The following is an 18457-nucleotide window of genomic DNA, read 5'->3' on the forward strand; positions in this document are numbered from 1 at the left end:
TAAAACTGTTGCTTTTTAAACGCAGCAGCTTTATATATATATATATATATATATATATATATATATATATATATATATATATATATATAGTGAGGAGTTGCATTTGACAAGATCACGTTTCCATTTTCCTTTTCAACAAAGAAATATAATAAAAGGTTAAAAGGATTGAACAAAAATTACAAGACATCTCATCATGGAATGTTTTGCAAGTTATATGCTCATTAAAAAGCAGAAAAAAAGAATTATTCTTTGGGTCTACTTCAGTGATAACCACCTATTTTTTTTTGTCTATTTATTCTCAGGCATTTATCTTTTATTTCCCAAAAGAGAAAAACGGAGGAAAAAAAAATAATTTGATTGGACAATAGTAAGTGAAAAAAAACCAGCAGATTATTTTTAAACTCCAGTCCCATAGGAGATACAGACAAAAGGAAGAGAGCACCAGCCAATAGAGGTGAACTACTGTCATTGTGTCACACAATGTAACACAACTTGTTTATGACGCACATACAATTGGGGTTCTTCTAAACCTAAACCAATTAATGTGACGTCTCATCAATGCATATATCTCATATCTGATGAGCATTGAACAAAAAACCCTGAAACAAAATCAAAGCCCAATAACTAAATGAAGCACATGATCTCATTTAGTGTGCAGAACATACATTCAAATGCTTTAAGATGTTTTGCACCTTCCTATAGTAACCATCCACAGCAGCCTACTAGTGGCCTACTACTAGTATTCCAACCACAGTAAGAGAATCGCTGTCGTCTAGTATTGAACATTGGTACTATTCTAGTCTATCATAACCTGCCTGGCCCACCTACTGTTGTTTGGATCAGCACCTAGCATCAGTACCCAGGTATCCGGACGCAAAGTGTGCATGAGGGCAAACACCTACACATAGGCACGCATGCGGAAGCACACGCACACACAGTCGCTCAAAGGTGTACGCACACCCAACTTCAGTGTGGTACATACACGCACGCTCTTACCCAGTTACACTGTGAATGCATTGGCCATGTGTGACAATTTAAATGGGCCCCGCCCCCACCCTGCTCCCTTAATAAGTCATTTGAATGTCTGATTCCCAATGACAATCCGAAAAAGATGATTGGAATTTTCTTAAAATCAGTAGTTTCCATGGCAACGGTTCTCTTCAGCTCCTCAATCCCTTTTTTGGATCCTCTCTCTCTCTCTCTCTCTCTCTCTCTCTCTCTCTCTCTCTCTCTCTCTCTCTCTCTCTCTCTCTCTCTCTCTCTCTCTCTCTCTCTCTCTCTCTCTCTCTCTCTCTCCTCTCTCTCTCTCTCTCTCTCTCTCTCTCTCTCTCTCTCTCTCTCTCTCTCTCTCTCTCTCCATCGTGGATAGACAGCCACTAGAGCGATGATAGACCAGTGTGGTGATACAGGTGGGCCAGTCTCTCCAAGCGACATGTGGGGTGAGTCTCAACCGATGCCCTAACCCCCTTTACATACTTCACTCCTTTATTTCGCAGCGCGGCCCACAACCAAAGAAGCACGGTAGAGATACAGGACGGGGTACGGCGTCGGTTGAGGTGCACCCTCGCCGGGACATCCAGGGGCGTGAGACGAGGAGGAAGTGAAGGAGCAGGAGCCTGAGCTGCCTTAACGTCGGGGGCAGAGCCCCTTCTTATAGGCCATCAGGCCCGCTGCCGTGGCAACAGACAGGAAGGCGGTGAATCCCAGGAACTTCAGTAAGCCGCCCACTGACGGCATGTGGCGCTCCACAAAGGTCTCTTCGAATGGGCGAGCGATGACGTCCTGTGGGAGTGCAGAAGGAGACCCCAGGAGATCGATTAAGAAGCTGCTTTATTTATAGTTTTTCAGTTTTTCTGTTTGACGATTTGTGCTTGCGTTCAATACACAAAAGAACTGGCACCTTACCAAAGACTCAGGCTCCTCTTGCCAGATTTTATTCTGGGGGATTTTACCCATGGCGTGCAAGATCTGCAATGGAAGATTTGTATTTAGACATATATCCAAGCACCACATCATATATCAAACACACAAAACATGATTTATGTCATTTTAAACCAGAGGGTAAAGGGAAATTGGTGTTGACCTTTGAGACCATTCAGATATCAAAGTTTGCGTTTCGCAATGATTATCAGTCTGGCCTTGGTTGGGCAACAATTTATATCCAAAATATGGCATGGCCTTACACAAAAGATCTCCGCTCAATCTGATTAAATCACTGAGTGGTGTGTTTCTCTCCTCGCTCTAGATGAATCCAGTTGGGAGTAAAGCAAAGCAATCCCCTGATTTCTTTCCATCGTTTATAACACTATTCAGTTTATTTCTTAGACTTTCTGTTTACTCTGTCGAAATCAAGCACTTTCCTTGGGAGCCACCATTGTTTTTAAAGTGGGCTCACTGCAGCGCTCAGTGCTTTGACATGAACTCAAAATCCCTCGCCCAAGCACTGATTGGTCCTATTATCTTTATAGAAAAGGCTTTCAACGGGGCCAGACTGATTCGCAGAGAGCAACAGAATGTGAACTCGCAGAAGATCAGGACAGCCTCATGAGGCTACGGTTTGTTGTGGGGACTGGTGGAGATTCTGGCTCGTTTCATGGTATAATAAAACAGTGTTTGGTGTCCGTTTGTCTGCTGACCTCCCTGGCAGCCTCTCCCCACTCTGGACGGCCCCCTCCATGTATCCGCTCCACTCCGTGGCCGTCTCTGTGCCTGCAAAGAACAGCCTGTCCACCGGCTCTCTCAGAACCCTGGGAAGAGGCACACACAAAGCATTTGAGCGCTTGCAGTGAAAAAACAGCAGAAGAAAAGCCAACCCTTGAAATACAGTGTCAAAGATGCTGCATCTGAGATTCGGGAGATGGGAGAGAGAGAGAGAGAGAGAGAGAGAGAGAGAGAGAGAGAGATGAGAGAGAGAGAGAGAGAGAGAGAGAGAGAGAGAGAGAGAGAGAGAGAGAGAGAGAGAGAGAGAGAGAGAGAGAGAGAGAGAGAGCTGATTTTCTTTTTCTCTCTTCCTCTCTGCTCTCTCCCTCGCTATGCTGCTCTGCTCGTTTCCTTTGGTTAATGTCTAAAATCGAAATTTGCTCATACAGAGACAGGCTAAGTTTGCCTCAAAACAGTATTTTCACGGTGCATGGACCTCAAATAACTAACTTAATCCTTGACCTACCGGCCAAACTGAGTTAGGATCCCGGTGGGTAGTAGTGCAGTGTAGCAGCCTCCAGAGTACTGTTCTTCACAACCAGTTCTTCTCCTCATAGTGGATAGGCTGAACACACAAACCACACACCACACACACACACACACACACACACACACACACACACATCAAGCCCCAGCCACATGTGTGTCACTTTTTAGTGTAATGCTCATACGAGGTCTCTCTGGAACTCACATGCAGAGCTTCCTCTGAACCCAGCACTTGGCGTAGAGCTCGCAGATCTTCTTCAACCTGCACACAACACGCAGGGCTTAAGACACAGGCTGTTCAGACCCACACAGTTTAGACAACTTATGGTTTAGACCCCCAGTTTAGATCAATGTGGTTTAGACCCAAAGTTTAGACAAAGGCTGTTGAAGAAACGTATGGTTTAGACCCAAGTGATTTAAACCTTACTGATTCAGACCGATATTTTTTAACCCGAACAGTTTAGATCCACACGGTTTATACACACAAAGTTTTGACCCAAATGGTTAAGAATCAAGTGGTTAAGACCCAAGTCACACCCACACAGTCTAGACTCAAGCATTTTCATAACCAAGGCAGTACACAGACCGAACAGAGAAGCATTGTGGGAACAGATGCTTGGTCTTTCCATTACCTCTCTTCTTTGCTCAGGACTGAAAGCTTCCTGCATTTGCGGGCAAGGATGAATCTACAAGAAAAGGTCAGAGACAGAAGCATAAGACTCTACAAACATTATTCCTCACACCATGTCCCGGACTGCTGCTCAGCACACAGACTGCTCGGCAGTTATAGGATCCAAACTAAATGATTGTAATGTGTTCACCCCATAATAGCCGGGACACTCCCATCCGGTTTGGTGTCGTCCAGTGTGAGGCCAATGGGAGCTTCTTCGTCCTCAATGATCATGGTGCCACAGAAGCCTAGGCATAGTCACACACACACACACACACACACACACACACACACACACGCACACACAGAAAAACACATGGACACACACATGGACAGGGAAACACACACGGAAAATGACACACACACAGACAGACACATACACAGACACAAATACACACACGTTATTAAGTGTGAAACACACATGGGCGACTTCACAGTTCACAGTATGTGAGTGTTTGATTCAGGAGGGTCCAGCCCCTAATCCTTACCCATCTTCCTCCAGAAGTTCTCCTTGTAGTACACCATGCACTTGATGACCGAGCCCATGGGCACACGGTTGATCAGCTGGTTCCTGAGCGGCGGCAGCGCAGGGTTAAAGTGTATCTTCAGGTTGAGGGCTGGGGGCGTGGCCACGATCACATAATTACCCTGGAAGGACGACGCAACCACACACAAGCACAGACAAACAGACAAACAGACACACGTATACACACAGATAAAAACACACCCACACCCACACCCACACATGCACACACAAACACACACACAGACACAAACAGACACCCATGCAGTCAGCCACATCATTTCTTAAGGATTAATTTGACCCCTAGGTGGCAGCAGAGGACAATGTAAATTTAATGTAAACGTGTGCTGGCTGAAGACGGCCACTAGGAGATCGTTACAATGCTCATTTAGCTATTCACAAGACTAGATGGTGTAAAACCTCTGCAACCCTGATCCTGACAACCTCTGACCTCACTCCTTTGTCGGGGTCTGCTGACATCGATGTGACAGCCATGTGATGCTACTTACCAGCAGACCTGCCTGCTTCCTGCCTCCTTGCTCCTACAGGCCCATGTAGCACTGCTGGTCAGTGTTGTTACAGTTGTTAACCCTTCCTCTGCTACTACTGCAAAACATACTCTAAATGTAGGCATTTGAGAGTGACCTGGTTTCAACATTAACACTAACCCTATGCCCTCACAATTCTTAGTGTATGCTTTGAATATTCTCGGCCTCACACAAGGACTGCACCAGTGCTGCCCCACGCCTGTGGAACTCTGACTCAACCAGGGCCCAAAGTTAACACCTGCCCCCATTCCATTACTGATTTTTTTCTTTCTTCAATTTGATTCAACCAGACCTCATTTATTTATCTTCTACAACTTTTGGTATATAGTTTTCAAAGGTTTGTAAATGGTCAGTGTCTTGAAAAGCGCTTCAAATAAAATGTGTTATTATTAAACACAAGTCACCAAAGGATGAATAAGGATAAGGTAAAAGATTTGCTAACTGACTCCTTTGTTATTGCTGTTTGTTATTGACTACTTTTTAGGTGTCATGAGCACCACTGGGGTATCCCTCTATGATCATTAGAGGCTGGTACTATATGTGCCCTCTCTGCATGATAAACACCATGCCTAGCTCTATCTCACTCACCATGTAGGTCCGATTGTCCAGCGTCTCCACAGCCACCAGGACGCCGCTCTGGTCGATGCTGCAGACAGGTGACTCCAGAACCACCTGGTCACCCAGCTCTCTGGCCATGTTCTCGCTGATCTGGCTGGAGCCCCCCACAAACTTCCTCTCCTGCCAGGAAGAGAAGCTGATTGGTTGGTTGGTTGGTTGGTTGGTTGGTTGGTTGGTCGGGGTTTTTGTGTCTGTGTGGGTGCGTGTGTGAGTGTGTGTCTGTGTGTGTGTGTGTCTTTGTGTGTGTGTTCTGCCTCACTCTATAGACCAAAATCTAGCCTGTTATTCTGAAAAAGATATATCTTTTAAGTATTTAAAAATATAAGAGGAAAATAGTTTTCATGCAAACAGCAATAACTACAATGTACAGTTACATAACTCCTGCTGGGCCAGAGAACGTTATCTGAATGCCTTCCCACATTGAGTGGCGCCTGTTTGTTTAAACCAGCAAAACTCTTCCTAACAGGAAATGACACAGGATGCTTGACATGTTCTACTCATCCAACACACAACAACCCCCCCCTCCACCCACCCTTTTCACCAGTGGTCATGGCAACGGGAACACTCAGCCTTTTAAAGTATTGCAGAAGAATGACCTCTCCCCAGGGCTCCAAGAAGACAGCCATTGTTAGGGTAATGCTGTGCTGATTTAAAGAGAGTTGGGGGTGGATGTCCATCTATCTATATACCTATCAATATACCTATCTATATACCTATCAAATATCTATCTATCTATCTATAGGATCCAGGCAGAGAAAAAGACACGTACAAAGCAAAGTGTATGCACTCACTGGCAGGCACCAAGCGCATGCACACCCATACACCCACACCCACCTGTCCTCCGTTGGTGGTGGAGAAGATCCTCATGATGCCTCCACACTGCTTGATGTACCAGAGGAACCAGAGGGCCGACACCTCGTGGGGCTCCGACGTCACGTTGGCATTGACGAAGAGCGTGGCGAACCGCCGGGCGGTTCTGGGGGGGGGTGAGGGTCAAAGGTCAGCTCCTCCGTCTGTGAGCGTTTGACTTATTTAGCAAACGAGACGTACAGCGGTTTCGCAGACATGTCGTTAAAGGAGACATGTGATACCACCGGGTGTGAGTGTGATCAGCCGTTACAAGCCGGACATCACAAGTGGGCGTGTCCACCTGGATGTGTGCCCAGTGGACTGTGGCAAACGTTGCTCATCTATCCTGTCTTGTACACCTAATCACACTCGGACCCGGTGGTATAATTTGTCTCCTTTAAGGAGCAGGTAGGAGGAACACAAACCCGGGTTTGATCTCAAGATGTCCGAAGCTCAACTTGTAGGCTTTGGACATCCGAGATTGAAACACAATACCTTTCAACTCTGAGGCAAACACTACAACCACGAGCCAATCCTGCCACGAGGTCAGAGGTCTTAAGAGTGGGTTTGGGATGTTCCCGCTAGGGCCGTGCAATTAATTAAATTTTGATTGCAATTTCAATTTTAGGGCCAAATGATCAAGAAACTAATAATATCGAGTTGAAACCTTTTTTTTTATATTCATTAAAAGGTCTTATTGACATTGAAGAACAGTTGGATAAATATATTTGTACTTTATTTTCGATTAGAATTTTGTATACATTTTGTATACTTTTTCAAGGGGAATTTTCAATGTTCTCAGTTACAAAGTGCATTTTTGGAGAGAAATGCTGAAAAATTGCATCATGTTTCCAAACTAAAAAACAATCGTTTAAATAATCTTGAATATTGACCAAAACAATCCTGATTTTGATTTTTTCCCCATAATCGAGCAGCCCTGGTTCCCGGGCCCAGATAGCCACGTCGCACCGCTGCTACCTGGTCCAGCAGATCTTCTTGAAGAGCATCTCCATGGTCATCTTGTCCCACTCCTCAGCATGGGGAGCCCTCCAAGGAGCCTCCCGCGGAATCTGGCAACCGCAAAGCACAGAGGGAGACGTGGGGGTCAAACCACTGAAGGGTTGGCGACAATGAAGGACTCTGGCCGTCGGCGTGGAGGGAGTCCCCCATGGCCTACCTCCTGCCCCATCTCGTCCATCTTCTTGAACAGGTTGCTGAAGTCCAAAAATGCCAGGGGGTTCCACATGGGGGGGAAAGGACCCTTGAAGCCATGACTCTTTCCCTGTTGAGCACAACCAAAAATAACCATCATCGGTGTGGGCATCGTCATCCATTGTTGGGTTCACCATCACCGCCGTTGCCATCAGTATTGACATCATCGTCAACATCATAATTCTGAACAGTGCCAACGAACCGAGAAGGATACTTAAACGCTACTAGAGAATTACAAATTAGCCACACAGTGGTGGGCCGCCACTAGTAACAGTTATTAGTTACTAGTTATTAGTTAACATTAATAGTTCCTACCATTTTAACTATCTTATCTTTGTAAAGATTGACAAATGCTGTTTTCCTTTGAGCTTGACCCTGATTGACTTATTTCTCAAGGCAGACAAAGATTTTACTGATGTCATTGGAGGTGAACCCAGGACAAACAGAAAAGGATAAAGCTTTGACAGCTTTTGAACCCATGGCAGTAAAGGTTTATAGGGGGTCTATATATAGAACATGATGAAATACATTCCGACTTAAGAGATTTGAACCATATATTATCATCATTGTAAATGAAAGGTAGCATTTGTTTATCATTGTTTTCCCGGGAGTGTTCAGTGTTAAAAGTCCAAACCCATTCATTTAGCAGCGACAAGACAATGGTCAACGGTATTATGCAACAAGTTTCTTTGTTCAGTTTCTCTCTCTACGCACAAAGGCCTGTGCATGGGCGAGGGTGAGATGGCTTACTAGTATATCGCTGATATTTGCACACAACTTAGTGGCTCTGTAAATGTGTTTGCCTTGAGGCTTCAAGGAAGACAAAATCAGGTCATTCGGTTGCTGAATTAGGTGAATAAACAGGATGTGTAAAGTAACATTGTGCTAGGTACCAGGCTCTTTGATCTGAGGAGAAATCCTCGGAAATTCAGCTATTCTGCATTGGCTATTGTCTGGCTTTATGTGTGTAGCTTTCAAGAAAGAACCTGGTCATCCTAATCTAAGCTCAGTAATGCCCGCTGTTGGAGATGGAGCAACAGGTCTGTCGCCATGGCAATGGTGGTGGAGTGAAAAGGTAGAGGGAGAGACGGAGAGAGAGACAGCGACAGAGACAGAGAGAGAGAGAGAGAGAGAGCCCCCCCCTCCCCCCTGCCACTCTCTCTTCGATTCTTTCTCCATCGCTGATACCTGCTGCAGCGTTTAATATAAGGGCCCCTTATCTCGGCAGCTGCAGACCAAATGGCGGCATCTGTCTATTAGGCAGTAGTTTGCTGATAAGGGAAACCAGGACTTGCCTTTTGGGATTACGGTCCGCTATAGAAAAGCTGATTAACCCCACGGCTTGCATGGATGCTAACCCTAATTACACAATGTGCCTGCGTCCCACGTGCGCCGGCTATGGGAACTCGAGAGCTGCCGTGGTCGACATGGGAACCAGGGTCACGCGTGTGCTCCGTGCTGTGATTTCCCTGCTTTTCATGTGGAAGGAGAACACCGCTACAATCATGTGAAAACCTGTTCCGTGTGTTTACGTATGGGTGCGTCCGAACGGGTCCATATCGGCTAGTGTTGAGCTTGAACGGAATGCTGTCCGGGCTTTTAAATGACCTAATACTCCCACTCTGAACAAACACACAGTCGTATGGATCACTTGGGTGTACTTCGTGGCGAACACTCCCAAGTGAACAAGCTGGTCAGTGAAATGGCAAGCGCTCACGGTGGGTCAATTGAGCCTAAGTGTATGTTTTTAGCTTCGGATGCAAAAGCAATCGAAGGCTCCTCGGAAAATCATGATAGTGTGATAGTGTATTAACAGCTTGCTTGATTAACTTTATGCCGGGCTATATTTTTTGATTCTTGGCCAACCTCTCTGTTGGCTGATCATATTTAGCTGATCAGGTAACAGAGGCGTGACAGCTGCCTCGCACTTCCCTGGAAATATATGCCAGTGAGACTAATGGCTGATGAATAAACAAACTCTGCTCGTTGTTCTACCAATATAGAGATAACACTAAAATGGTTATAAACCAAAACCAGTGGATACACTTCTTCTCACTCTGGAGTACTCACACATGAAGATGGACTCACAATGATCTTTACATGCATTGACAAACACAGACCATCACAGAGACAGGGACAGAGACAGAAACATGCACGTCTGCATGCACACAAGCCTGAACACACACACACACATTTTTGACAGAACCAGATATGGGTGAACAGTGTTTGATGAGCAATGCTGCCATGGAAACCGTGTGTGTGTGTGTGTGTGTGTGTGTGTGTGTGTGTGTGTGTGTGTGTGTGTGTGTGTGTGTGTGTGTGTGTGTGTGTGTGTGTGTGTGTGTGTGTGTGTGGTTCTTGGAGCTAGTTCTCTGATGTGAATGTTTATCTGTGTGCGTCTTTGGAAAGAGGTTAGAAAGATGGATGTGTGGGGATGGCCCCACTTTACAAACAGACTGCCACTCTCACCAAATAGAAACATCTCTCTGGGGGCTACGTAGGCTAGGCTACTAGTTTCTCTGGAAGAGCACCAAACGTTTAACCCCCTTTTCCTAGCCTGCATGCTAGTAGCGTTCCAAACGCCACCAAAGTGGCCAGAGTCAATAATACGTTAAAACCTGGATGTGAAAACAAGAAATGTAGAAATGTTCCCACACAATCTGCCCTTATTCCATGCTCTGATTTACAGTCACATGCAAAATCAAATGATGCCTGAATATTGTCTGTTCTGACCTTAGAACAAGACCACCACTGTTTTAATGAAATGGATATGCATTGTTAATTGTATCTTTATGAATATACTGAGTTATTTGATAGGACTAGGCTGTACAAACCTGTTCCCGGCAGTAAGAAAGTAAACATCAAATCCAACGAGTAACTGTTATTGAAACAGTCTGTTGGGTCTTGTTTCAGTTTACTATTCCACTGCTCTCGCGCAGCGGTGTATAAGTAAGTTAGGATATATAGTCAGGGCATCCATAAGGTCTGAGCAGCTAATCAAATCTCTTAAGTACAGCCGTGCAGCGGGCTCCATGAGATACCGAGGCGAGGGCCAGGCCGCCCAGGAGGAGAGATCAGGGCCTGCTGGTTCCTGCGCTCCACCACTCGGAGGAGCCAAAACAGCATTAGGTGCTGACCGCGGGCTACGATCGGTATCTCCGGGTCACTAATGCTTCGGAGTGATGGGGGGAGTGGCTGGTTATGAACCATGTGCTCTCTGACCCACAAACACATGTGTTTCCATGTAAATGATTGTGCTTCGTATTTTTGGGGTGATTGTAAATAACTAAGGCGTTTATTCTTCATTTGCACCAGTCACGCCTGCCAGCTGGAAAATAAATAACATTCATATTTGTAATTATTTGAATTTTTCGTATTCTTAACCCTCACCCGAACCTTAACCCTTTTAATAAAGCAGTATATCCAGTTTTACTTTCTTAAAAGGAGATGGACGTAAATGTCCTGCTTGCTCATAACTGGCTAGGATTAGTTTACTGACCTAAAGACTAGTATCTCTGTCTCTCAACCCTCAAATGTTAGCAAATAAAAGGCACAGCCATGCATTTCCTGTGCCCTGCGACGTGGCCTGTTATGAACTCGAAGGGGTCAATTGTTATCACTGCAAACACCCAAGGCCGCTCCTGGGAGTCTCATCTTACGTATGACGTCATACTGGAAGTTGGTCTAAATCAAGAGCGACACCCAAAATCTGATGTCGTCCGTATTTCTGGGATACTCACGTTATAGTGGTGCAGTAGATTCTCCTTCTCGTTGACCTTGTAGGTATCAATGCCATATTCTTTAGCCAATCGCAAAATGCGGTTCTGAGTTGGGCCGACGTAGGCCCCGCCCAGATCAACATATTTGGCCTCCCTGTTCTGTGACACGCAGCGGGAAAACAAACACAAACAGAAGCAGCTGTTAATAATTAGACCCAAACTTTGTTTTTTGGGCGATTTTTGCATGTCTGTGTTTTGTACCCTGATGGTGAAGGTCCTTCCACCGACGCGATCTCTGGCCTCTAGAACCAAAGGATTGAGCCCGCTTTCTTTCAACAGCTTGGCAGCACTCAGGCCTGTAGGAAGACGCAGAACAAGGACTTAAAACACATACAGGTCTACACGACTGCTATCTTAAGACGAGTAGATCCAGAACACTGCTTCGGAACACATACAGGTCAACTGTCACTGCGGCTTTAAGACAAGGCATGTACAAAACATGGACCAGACACTGTTGCTGAGTGATTCAAACTAAAAATAGATAAAAGGAAGATCTCCAAACATGTTCAATGGAAATTTTGGAAAAGCTTAATGTCAGTAAGATAAACGTTTGTTGCCATTACCTAATGCAACTGTGACTAAAGCCAATTCCTCAGGCATTCCATTGCCGAGGTTAGCTCGGGTGTAAATGTTTTAGGGAAGCAGCTTAAGTTCAGAGCATGTATCTGGAATCAAACAGTAACATACTGTGAACCGCCTAATAGGAAACCCCGTTTACTCAGAAAAGACCCCAGAAGTTTAGTTTTAGGTTGCTTTCACACCTTTGATTTTAATCTAATCCTGAAGCGTTTCCCTCAACAGTTTGGTTTATTTAGGGTGGTGTAAACGCTCATTTGAACTCTGGTGCGGAGCAAACTGAAGAAAAACAGGGGTCTGTGTCCGCTTCAAAGTTTACTGTGGTTCGGTTCGCTTAGAAGTGGGAATGGGAGGCGACCAAAGTATAGGAAGGGATCAAAAAACAATGCATTGTGGGTTGAATGTAGGACAATATGCCGCACACAAGACATATAATAAATACATTCATCCAAGTATACGTAAATTTTGGATTAAAATGGGTTATGGTCCGAAGTGGTTTCATCAGGAGGTTAGCACCTAAAAATATGGTCGGACGACTTAAGAAATCATATAGAAAACAAGTTTAGTTTTTTGCCTCACAAAGTGAAGTCTGAACAAAAACCCATCCAAATGAAAACTATAGGTGTGAAAGCACCCTTATATTTTTCTCTTTTCAATGAGCCAGAGGACCCCCTTTTCAGGAGTTAGAGCACTGGGGAATTAAGGAGGTGGGAGCTGAATGCTTTCCTAACAGAGCAACCAGATGACCTAGTCATGAGACGACCACCAGGCCCTTGTCAGTCCCCTCACTGACTGCTGTTCATTCTTTTCAACACAAAGACCTCGGCCAATGCCTTTACCGGAATTGAATTAAACTTTCAGGGAAAAGTCCACAAAACATGGGTACACACGGTTTGCCCTCCCACATGCGATTAGACACCGTCTGAAGCGTTCTGGCTTGTGTCAGCCCTGCCTGCTCACTCAGCTGGAGGACATGAAGGAGACAGAGGTAGAGATAGAGAGGGATAGAGGTAGAGAGAGAGAGAGAGAGAGAGAGAGAGAGAGAGAGAGAGAACGAAAGAGGGAGAGGTAGAGCGAGAAAGAGAGGGCTGGAAATAGAGAGGTGGCAGGAGACAGAGGAGCAGAGAAGTTAAGTGAGTTGGAGGGAGAGGGAGGGACAGAGAGAGAATCGGGTAGGGATTATTAGAGAGAAAGCGAAAGAGAGAGAAGTGGTGCAAGAGAGAGAAAGAGAGGGGGGGAGAGGGAGAGGCCTCACATCTGTGTAAATGTCTCTCTCTCTCTCACGTTCTCTCTCACGTTCTCTCTCTCACTGCCCTGACCTCAGATGCTCTGAGGCTAATGTTGGCTTTAAGACCACCTATGTAACGCTCCATATCCCCCCCTCTTAAATCTATCACCGGCAGTGTTTTTGTGGCTTTTTCTTGAATCGTTTTGCTACCATCCACCCTTGTCCACCGCCCAAGCTAGAGAAACGGGCACATTGAAATTCAGCCCTGCTGGCAAACTGAAGGCACCGAACGGCCAAAATACCAATAACCAATCATCGGACGGAGACCAAGAAGTCTGTGGTGCCCGTCCAACCGCAGCTTTCATACGATGCGTGTCTTGCCAGTATTGGGGAACTGCATGGCCCAAGGCACAGGGCAGTGTTGGGTCCAATGCAAAATAATTGTCTTCGATTTTTGCATCCAAAATTAGACCTGTGCTTTGTATTCTTTGCTCCATACAATACAACTTGACCTACTGTGTGTACCTGGAAGACGTATTTAACTGTGAAAGCCTAGGATCATCCTATCAGAACATACCAGGAGACACTGAGAGGCAGCGTCCGAGCGCTGTGGGTCAACAGTGCTGCTTCCCATGGGAAGGGATCTAGCTTGTACTTTACGTAACACAAATATCAACAAGCCGTGGGTTCTGCCGCTGGTTGGTTTCTGCGTAGGACAACCCCAGGCTAAACTCCTGATCACCGGCAGGCCTATAAAGTAAACAAAGCCCAAAACCAAGAACGAAAAGAATGTGGGTTGGTTTCGGAAAATGTCTCTCATTTATAACTAAATAAAGTCTCCTATACAAAAACAAGAGAGTGAAAGTGTTTATCCGTGGGTTGAGCAAGCGGTTGCTGGCTGTCTATCCGTTGCCAGTCCCAGCATGCGGAATCCTGCTGGCAGGGGAACTACTCACAATCAAAAGGAGGCCTTGAATGATTTCTTCCATTGGCACACTCATAGCAATGGGCCTCCCACCATGTGCGGTCATTTGATATATTTTCTCTCCGTGTGAATCCCCCTCCTTCCTTCCTTCCTTACTCCACCCTCGCTTCCTCATACTCCTCGCGCTCTAACATTGCTTCTCCCTGGTGTTGCACCTCCAGGCTGGAGATGACCTAATTGTCTCGTCTCCTGGGTGAGGTTGTTAAAGGGTATCGGAAGGGGGGGGTGTGTGTGTGTGCGTGCGTGCGTGCGTGCGTGCGTGCGTGCGTGCGTGCGTGTGTGTGTGCATGTGTGTGCCGTGGCATTTGGGTTAATACAGTGCCATGGAGGTTGGGGTCTGGCCTGGCTCTTGGCACGCTCCATAGTGTTTGTGTGAACTGTGAGGGCTTTGACCAGAGAAGTATTGTTTACTATACCATCCGTCGAGTGCACACACCGTACACACACACACACACACACACACACACACACACACACACACACACACACACACACACACACACATGTAAGCAAGTGTCTTCAGGTAAGCATGTGTGTGTGCATGGCGTCTAGCTTGTCAATACAATGTGCTGATTGCAAGGAACCCCGGGGGTGGGGGAGGCAGTTTCCCTGATAACAGTCATTGTGCTGGAACATCTAAGTGTGTCCATTGTGTCCACGACTCCGTTTTTGGTCTCTATGGTGACAATGAAAGAAGCAGCTTTTTGAAGCCCAACTCGCACAAAAAGAAAATTGCACGTATAAGGCCAATCTTCTCCTTAAGTGGAAAACCCGAACAGTGCTGAGCTTTGAAACAAAAAGCCACAGCCGGCCTCTGTGTTCTTCACAAACTTTCACAACACACACTCACTTCCCTAATCCACTCTCTCTTAATACTCCGAGCTACTGTCAAACCTCATGCAATTGACGGTCAATTTTTATTGGAGAAGCTGTTTTCTTATGTCACATAGGGTCTACATGCACCTACATGTCATCAGAGACAAGCTCTTAACCAAACGATCTCTCAGAGGAAGTGGACACTAATAATAGCACAATCAACACTGTAGCAGACGGCGACTGAAGGGGGAACTGAAGAGTGCTCATCAGCTGAAATCTGGCTATAATTTCGGTTCACAGGAATAACCACAGCTGTAAACAAAATCACTGGCAGTTATTGCAATCGGTTATAATAAAGGTAATTTAAATATTATATTTTTCCATAACTTATTTTGAACATATTTGACAGAGACAGAGACAGCTAACAGAGAGCGAGAGGAAGAAAGACTGAGAGGGAGAGTGTGTGTACGTGTGAGCGACAGAGAGAGAAAAGAGAGATACAGAAAGACACAGAGAAAGATAAAGATAGAGGGACATAGCAAGGGAGAGAGAGAGACAGAGAGACAGACCTCTGGCTACACTGTGTCAGATCATTGGAAATGTTATTTTGTCCTTGAGGAACTAACACACAAGGGATAACAAACACTTAATGGAACAGCATTCAGCCGCTGTCAGGTGTCTGCGAGGCTGCGTATCGATCCGCATGACGAGGCCTTTACAAGATTCTCCACAATCACATTTCCCCTCTCCCCTGTTTTTCAGGAGCGAGACACTTATTGGCAAACATCTACAACAAACCGATTGAATAACGATTAATTGTCTTTTTAATTATAAAGGTGTGTGTGTGCATGTCCGTGCGTGGGTGCGCACGGATTATGTGTTCATGATGCTTTTAAAATTAATGTGTGCAGAAGACGACAATAAATAAACAAAGCAACCAGCTTGCTTTGTTTATTTATCGCCTAAGCCTGACAGCCATATCAGTTTCGAAGGTTGTGTCTTCATTGTATAACAGAGAATACCCTACAGGTTATGAAACTGCATTTAATACAATGGTAATGCTTGCAAAAGGTCCCCTATTAAAGGATCAGGTCAGCTTGATGCCGGGTCCACTCCGATCCATCCAAACCCTCAGTCAATACCCATATTGAGGGCTGGGTTTAGTGTACACTACACACATTGTCCTTCAGCTGGAACCTTTCATTATTTTCTGTTACACAGAGCTACCTGTGAACATCTGATTCACAAGAGCTGTCCAAACATCAGCTCCATGGGGCTTCTCAGGCCGTTTCAGGTCTGCAAACACCCTATCTATCCTTCATATCCTTGGCAACTGAAGATAACTGAGTACATTTCAACTTGTATTACATGGGCTTTTCTGTCACACACACACAGACGCTTGCAAACTCATGAGAACACACACACACACACACACACGTACACACACAGACACAAACACAACCCACACACGCTTGCAAACTCATGGGAACACACATACAAACACACACACACGGACATGCAACACATACACACAAAAAACACACATTACCATCTACTATTCTAAAATATTTGCACAGCTAATATGAACTGGCCTGTGCCTAACCCTTTCCCTGTATTGCAATGGAATATGTCTGGAATCAGACAGCCGAGCTCAGACAGCTTAGTTTGGACAGCACAGCTCTACAGAGCCCAATGCATCAGGGACAATTGTAGGAAGGAGTGGGAGAGAGCACTTAACAGTGTGTCCCGTACACCATCAGGGCACCAGGGCTGACTCACAACAACATGAACAAAAGCAGTGTGCGGAGATCAGTGTGATTCAGGAACCAATCCAACACAAGCCCCAGCTAACTGCAGCAAGTTGTACAGGTAACTGTTTAATCGCAGTAATGCATGTTTATTACCATGTTGTAATAGGAATTGTTGAAGTGTGAGATAAGACCTATTATGACAGAGGTGTGTATGTATGTATGTATGTATGTATGTATGTATGTATGTATGTATGTATGTGTGTGTGTGTGTGTGTGTGTGTGTGTGTGTGTGTGTGTGTGTGTGTGTGTGTGTGTGTGTGTGTGTGTGTGTGTGTGTGTGTGTGTGTGTGTGTGTGTGTGTGTGTGTGAGCAGCACTCGAGTTGAGGGGGGATGGCATCCCCCTTTGGAATTAAAATGATCAAAATCATCCCCCTTCTGAAACAGCCATCTCCCCTTCCCATCCCCTGTTATTTTATCAATTAATGTGGAAATATTATGGCTATTTCATTATAGCGGTTTCCTTTTTCAATTCGGCGCAACGTTACTTTTCCCAGGGACAGATTTGACAGCGATACTGCATTCTCGGGCAGTATGCTATTGCGCAGGTACGCAGGCACGCTTGCTGCGCGCCTGCGTACTTGCGCAATAGTCCCTTCACAAGCTCTCATTCCACACCGTACGAGACAGACACTGGTAGCGTGAAGCTGTCTCTGCATCTCAGACATCGCTTCCGCAGGCAACTCTGTCCCCTTTTCTCCCTTTCATTCCAACCCGTGAGCAACGCAAATCCACCATCCCCCCTGGCTTTTTTTTACAACTCGACACTGTGTGTGAGTGAGTGAGTGATTGTGTGTGTGTTGGCTTTAGGTAATGCATGATCTGACAGGCAAGAGGCAGGTGCTCCTGCACGTTAGAGTTTAGACTCTCTGCCCGAGCCCGAGATATTTCCCACCACTATCCTCGGGCCGGGCCTTTGATCGGCCTTTTTAATTAGTATTATTTATTTTTTTTTTAGTGCCTTTATTGGCCTAATCTGAGGAGAAATCTATGCTAAAAACAGAAATATTATAGGCCTATATATATTTAGCAGAGTAGGCCTAAGTAACAAATGTGTACAAATTTACACATGTATTAAAAAAAAAGTAAAATGTGTTGAAATCGGGCTCTGGATCATAATTACAGTTAATGTGTCGGGCCGGGCCGGGCTCGGACAGAACGTGCATGGGCTTGGGTCGGGTCGGGCTTGGTTTTCTGGGCCCGATCTAAGCTCTACTGCCTTGCACCATCGACACAGCCTTACGCACTCCTCAAGAGGTTGAGAAAATCAGAACGTACAAGTCATCGATACAAATGCGCTGTTTGTGTGCTGGTTCACGATGAAGTAACAAGAACTGTTATCATGTGGTGAATGAAACATGCCCTTTTGCGTCCTGCCAGGACCACACGTTCCATGAGGCTTGCTCTCACTACGGATGAGATCCATTGGGAAAGCCTACACTAAGGGGGAATCCAGCTGGTTTATGGACCTGTGATGGCCAAGTTCTAATTCAGCACACATGGTGAATGGACCATGTATAAATGGGACACTGCATAGACATCTCGTCCATCGAGAGCTGGGTTAATGAGCCGCTGCATCGTAAAGAGATAGGGCCCGACGTAAATTTCTGCTCTTTACTGGACCAAAACCCTTCCCCTGTTTCGCCTTCCTCGGTCAC

At 45.6% G+C, this 18457-nt stretch overlaps 1 protein-coding gene across 1 annotated transcript in view; it reads right to left on the reverse strand.

Moving 5' to 3' along the window:
* Positions 1 to 1305: 1305 nt before the first annotated feature.
* mao (monoamine oxidase) overlaps positions 1306 to 18457 on the reverse strand; it is a 19256-nt gene continuing 2104 nt past the window's right edge. The window contains 17 exon segments of the mRNA XM_079733457.1: positions 1306 to 1782; positions 1906 to 1968; positions 2637 to 2647; positions 2650 to 2747; positions 3167 to 3237; positions 3239 to 3265; positions 3392 to 3417; positions 3420 to 3448; positions 3819 to 3872; positions 4008 to 4104; positions 4345 to 4504; positions 5516 to 5665; positions 6380 to 6521; positions 7373 to 7464; positions 7572 to 7676; positions 11347 to 11484; positions 11587 to 11681. Of these exon segments, the coding sequence (XP_079589583.1) occupies positions 1627 to 1782; positions 1906 to 1968; positions 2637 to 2647; positions 2650 to 2747; positions 3167 to 3237; positions 3239 to 3265; positions 3392 to 3417; positions 3420 to 3448; positions 3819 to 3872; positions 4008 to 4104; positions 4345 to 4504; positions 5516 to 5665; positions 6380 to 6521; positions 7373 to 7464; positions 7572 to 7676; positions 11347 to 11484; positions 11587 to 11681 (1514 nt within the window). The 3' untranslated portion in view covers positions 1306 to 1626.

Source organism: Pollachius pollachius, assembly GCF_949987615.1.
Source record: "Pollachius pollachius genome assembly, chromosome: 3".
Classification (NCBI taxonomy): Eukaryota; Metazoa; Chordata; class Actinopteri; order Gadiformes; family Gadidae; genus Pollachius; species Pollachius pollachius.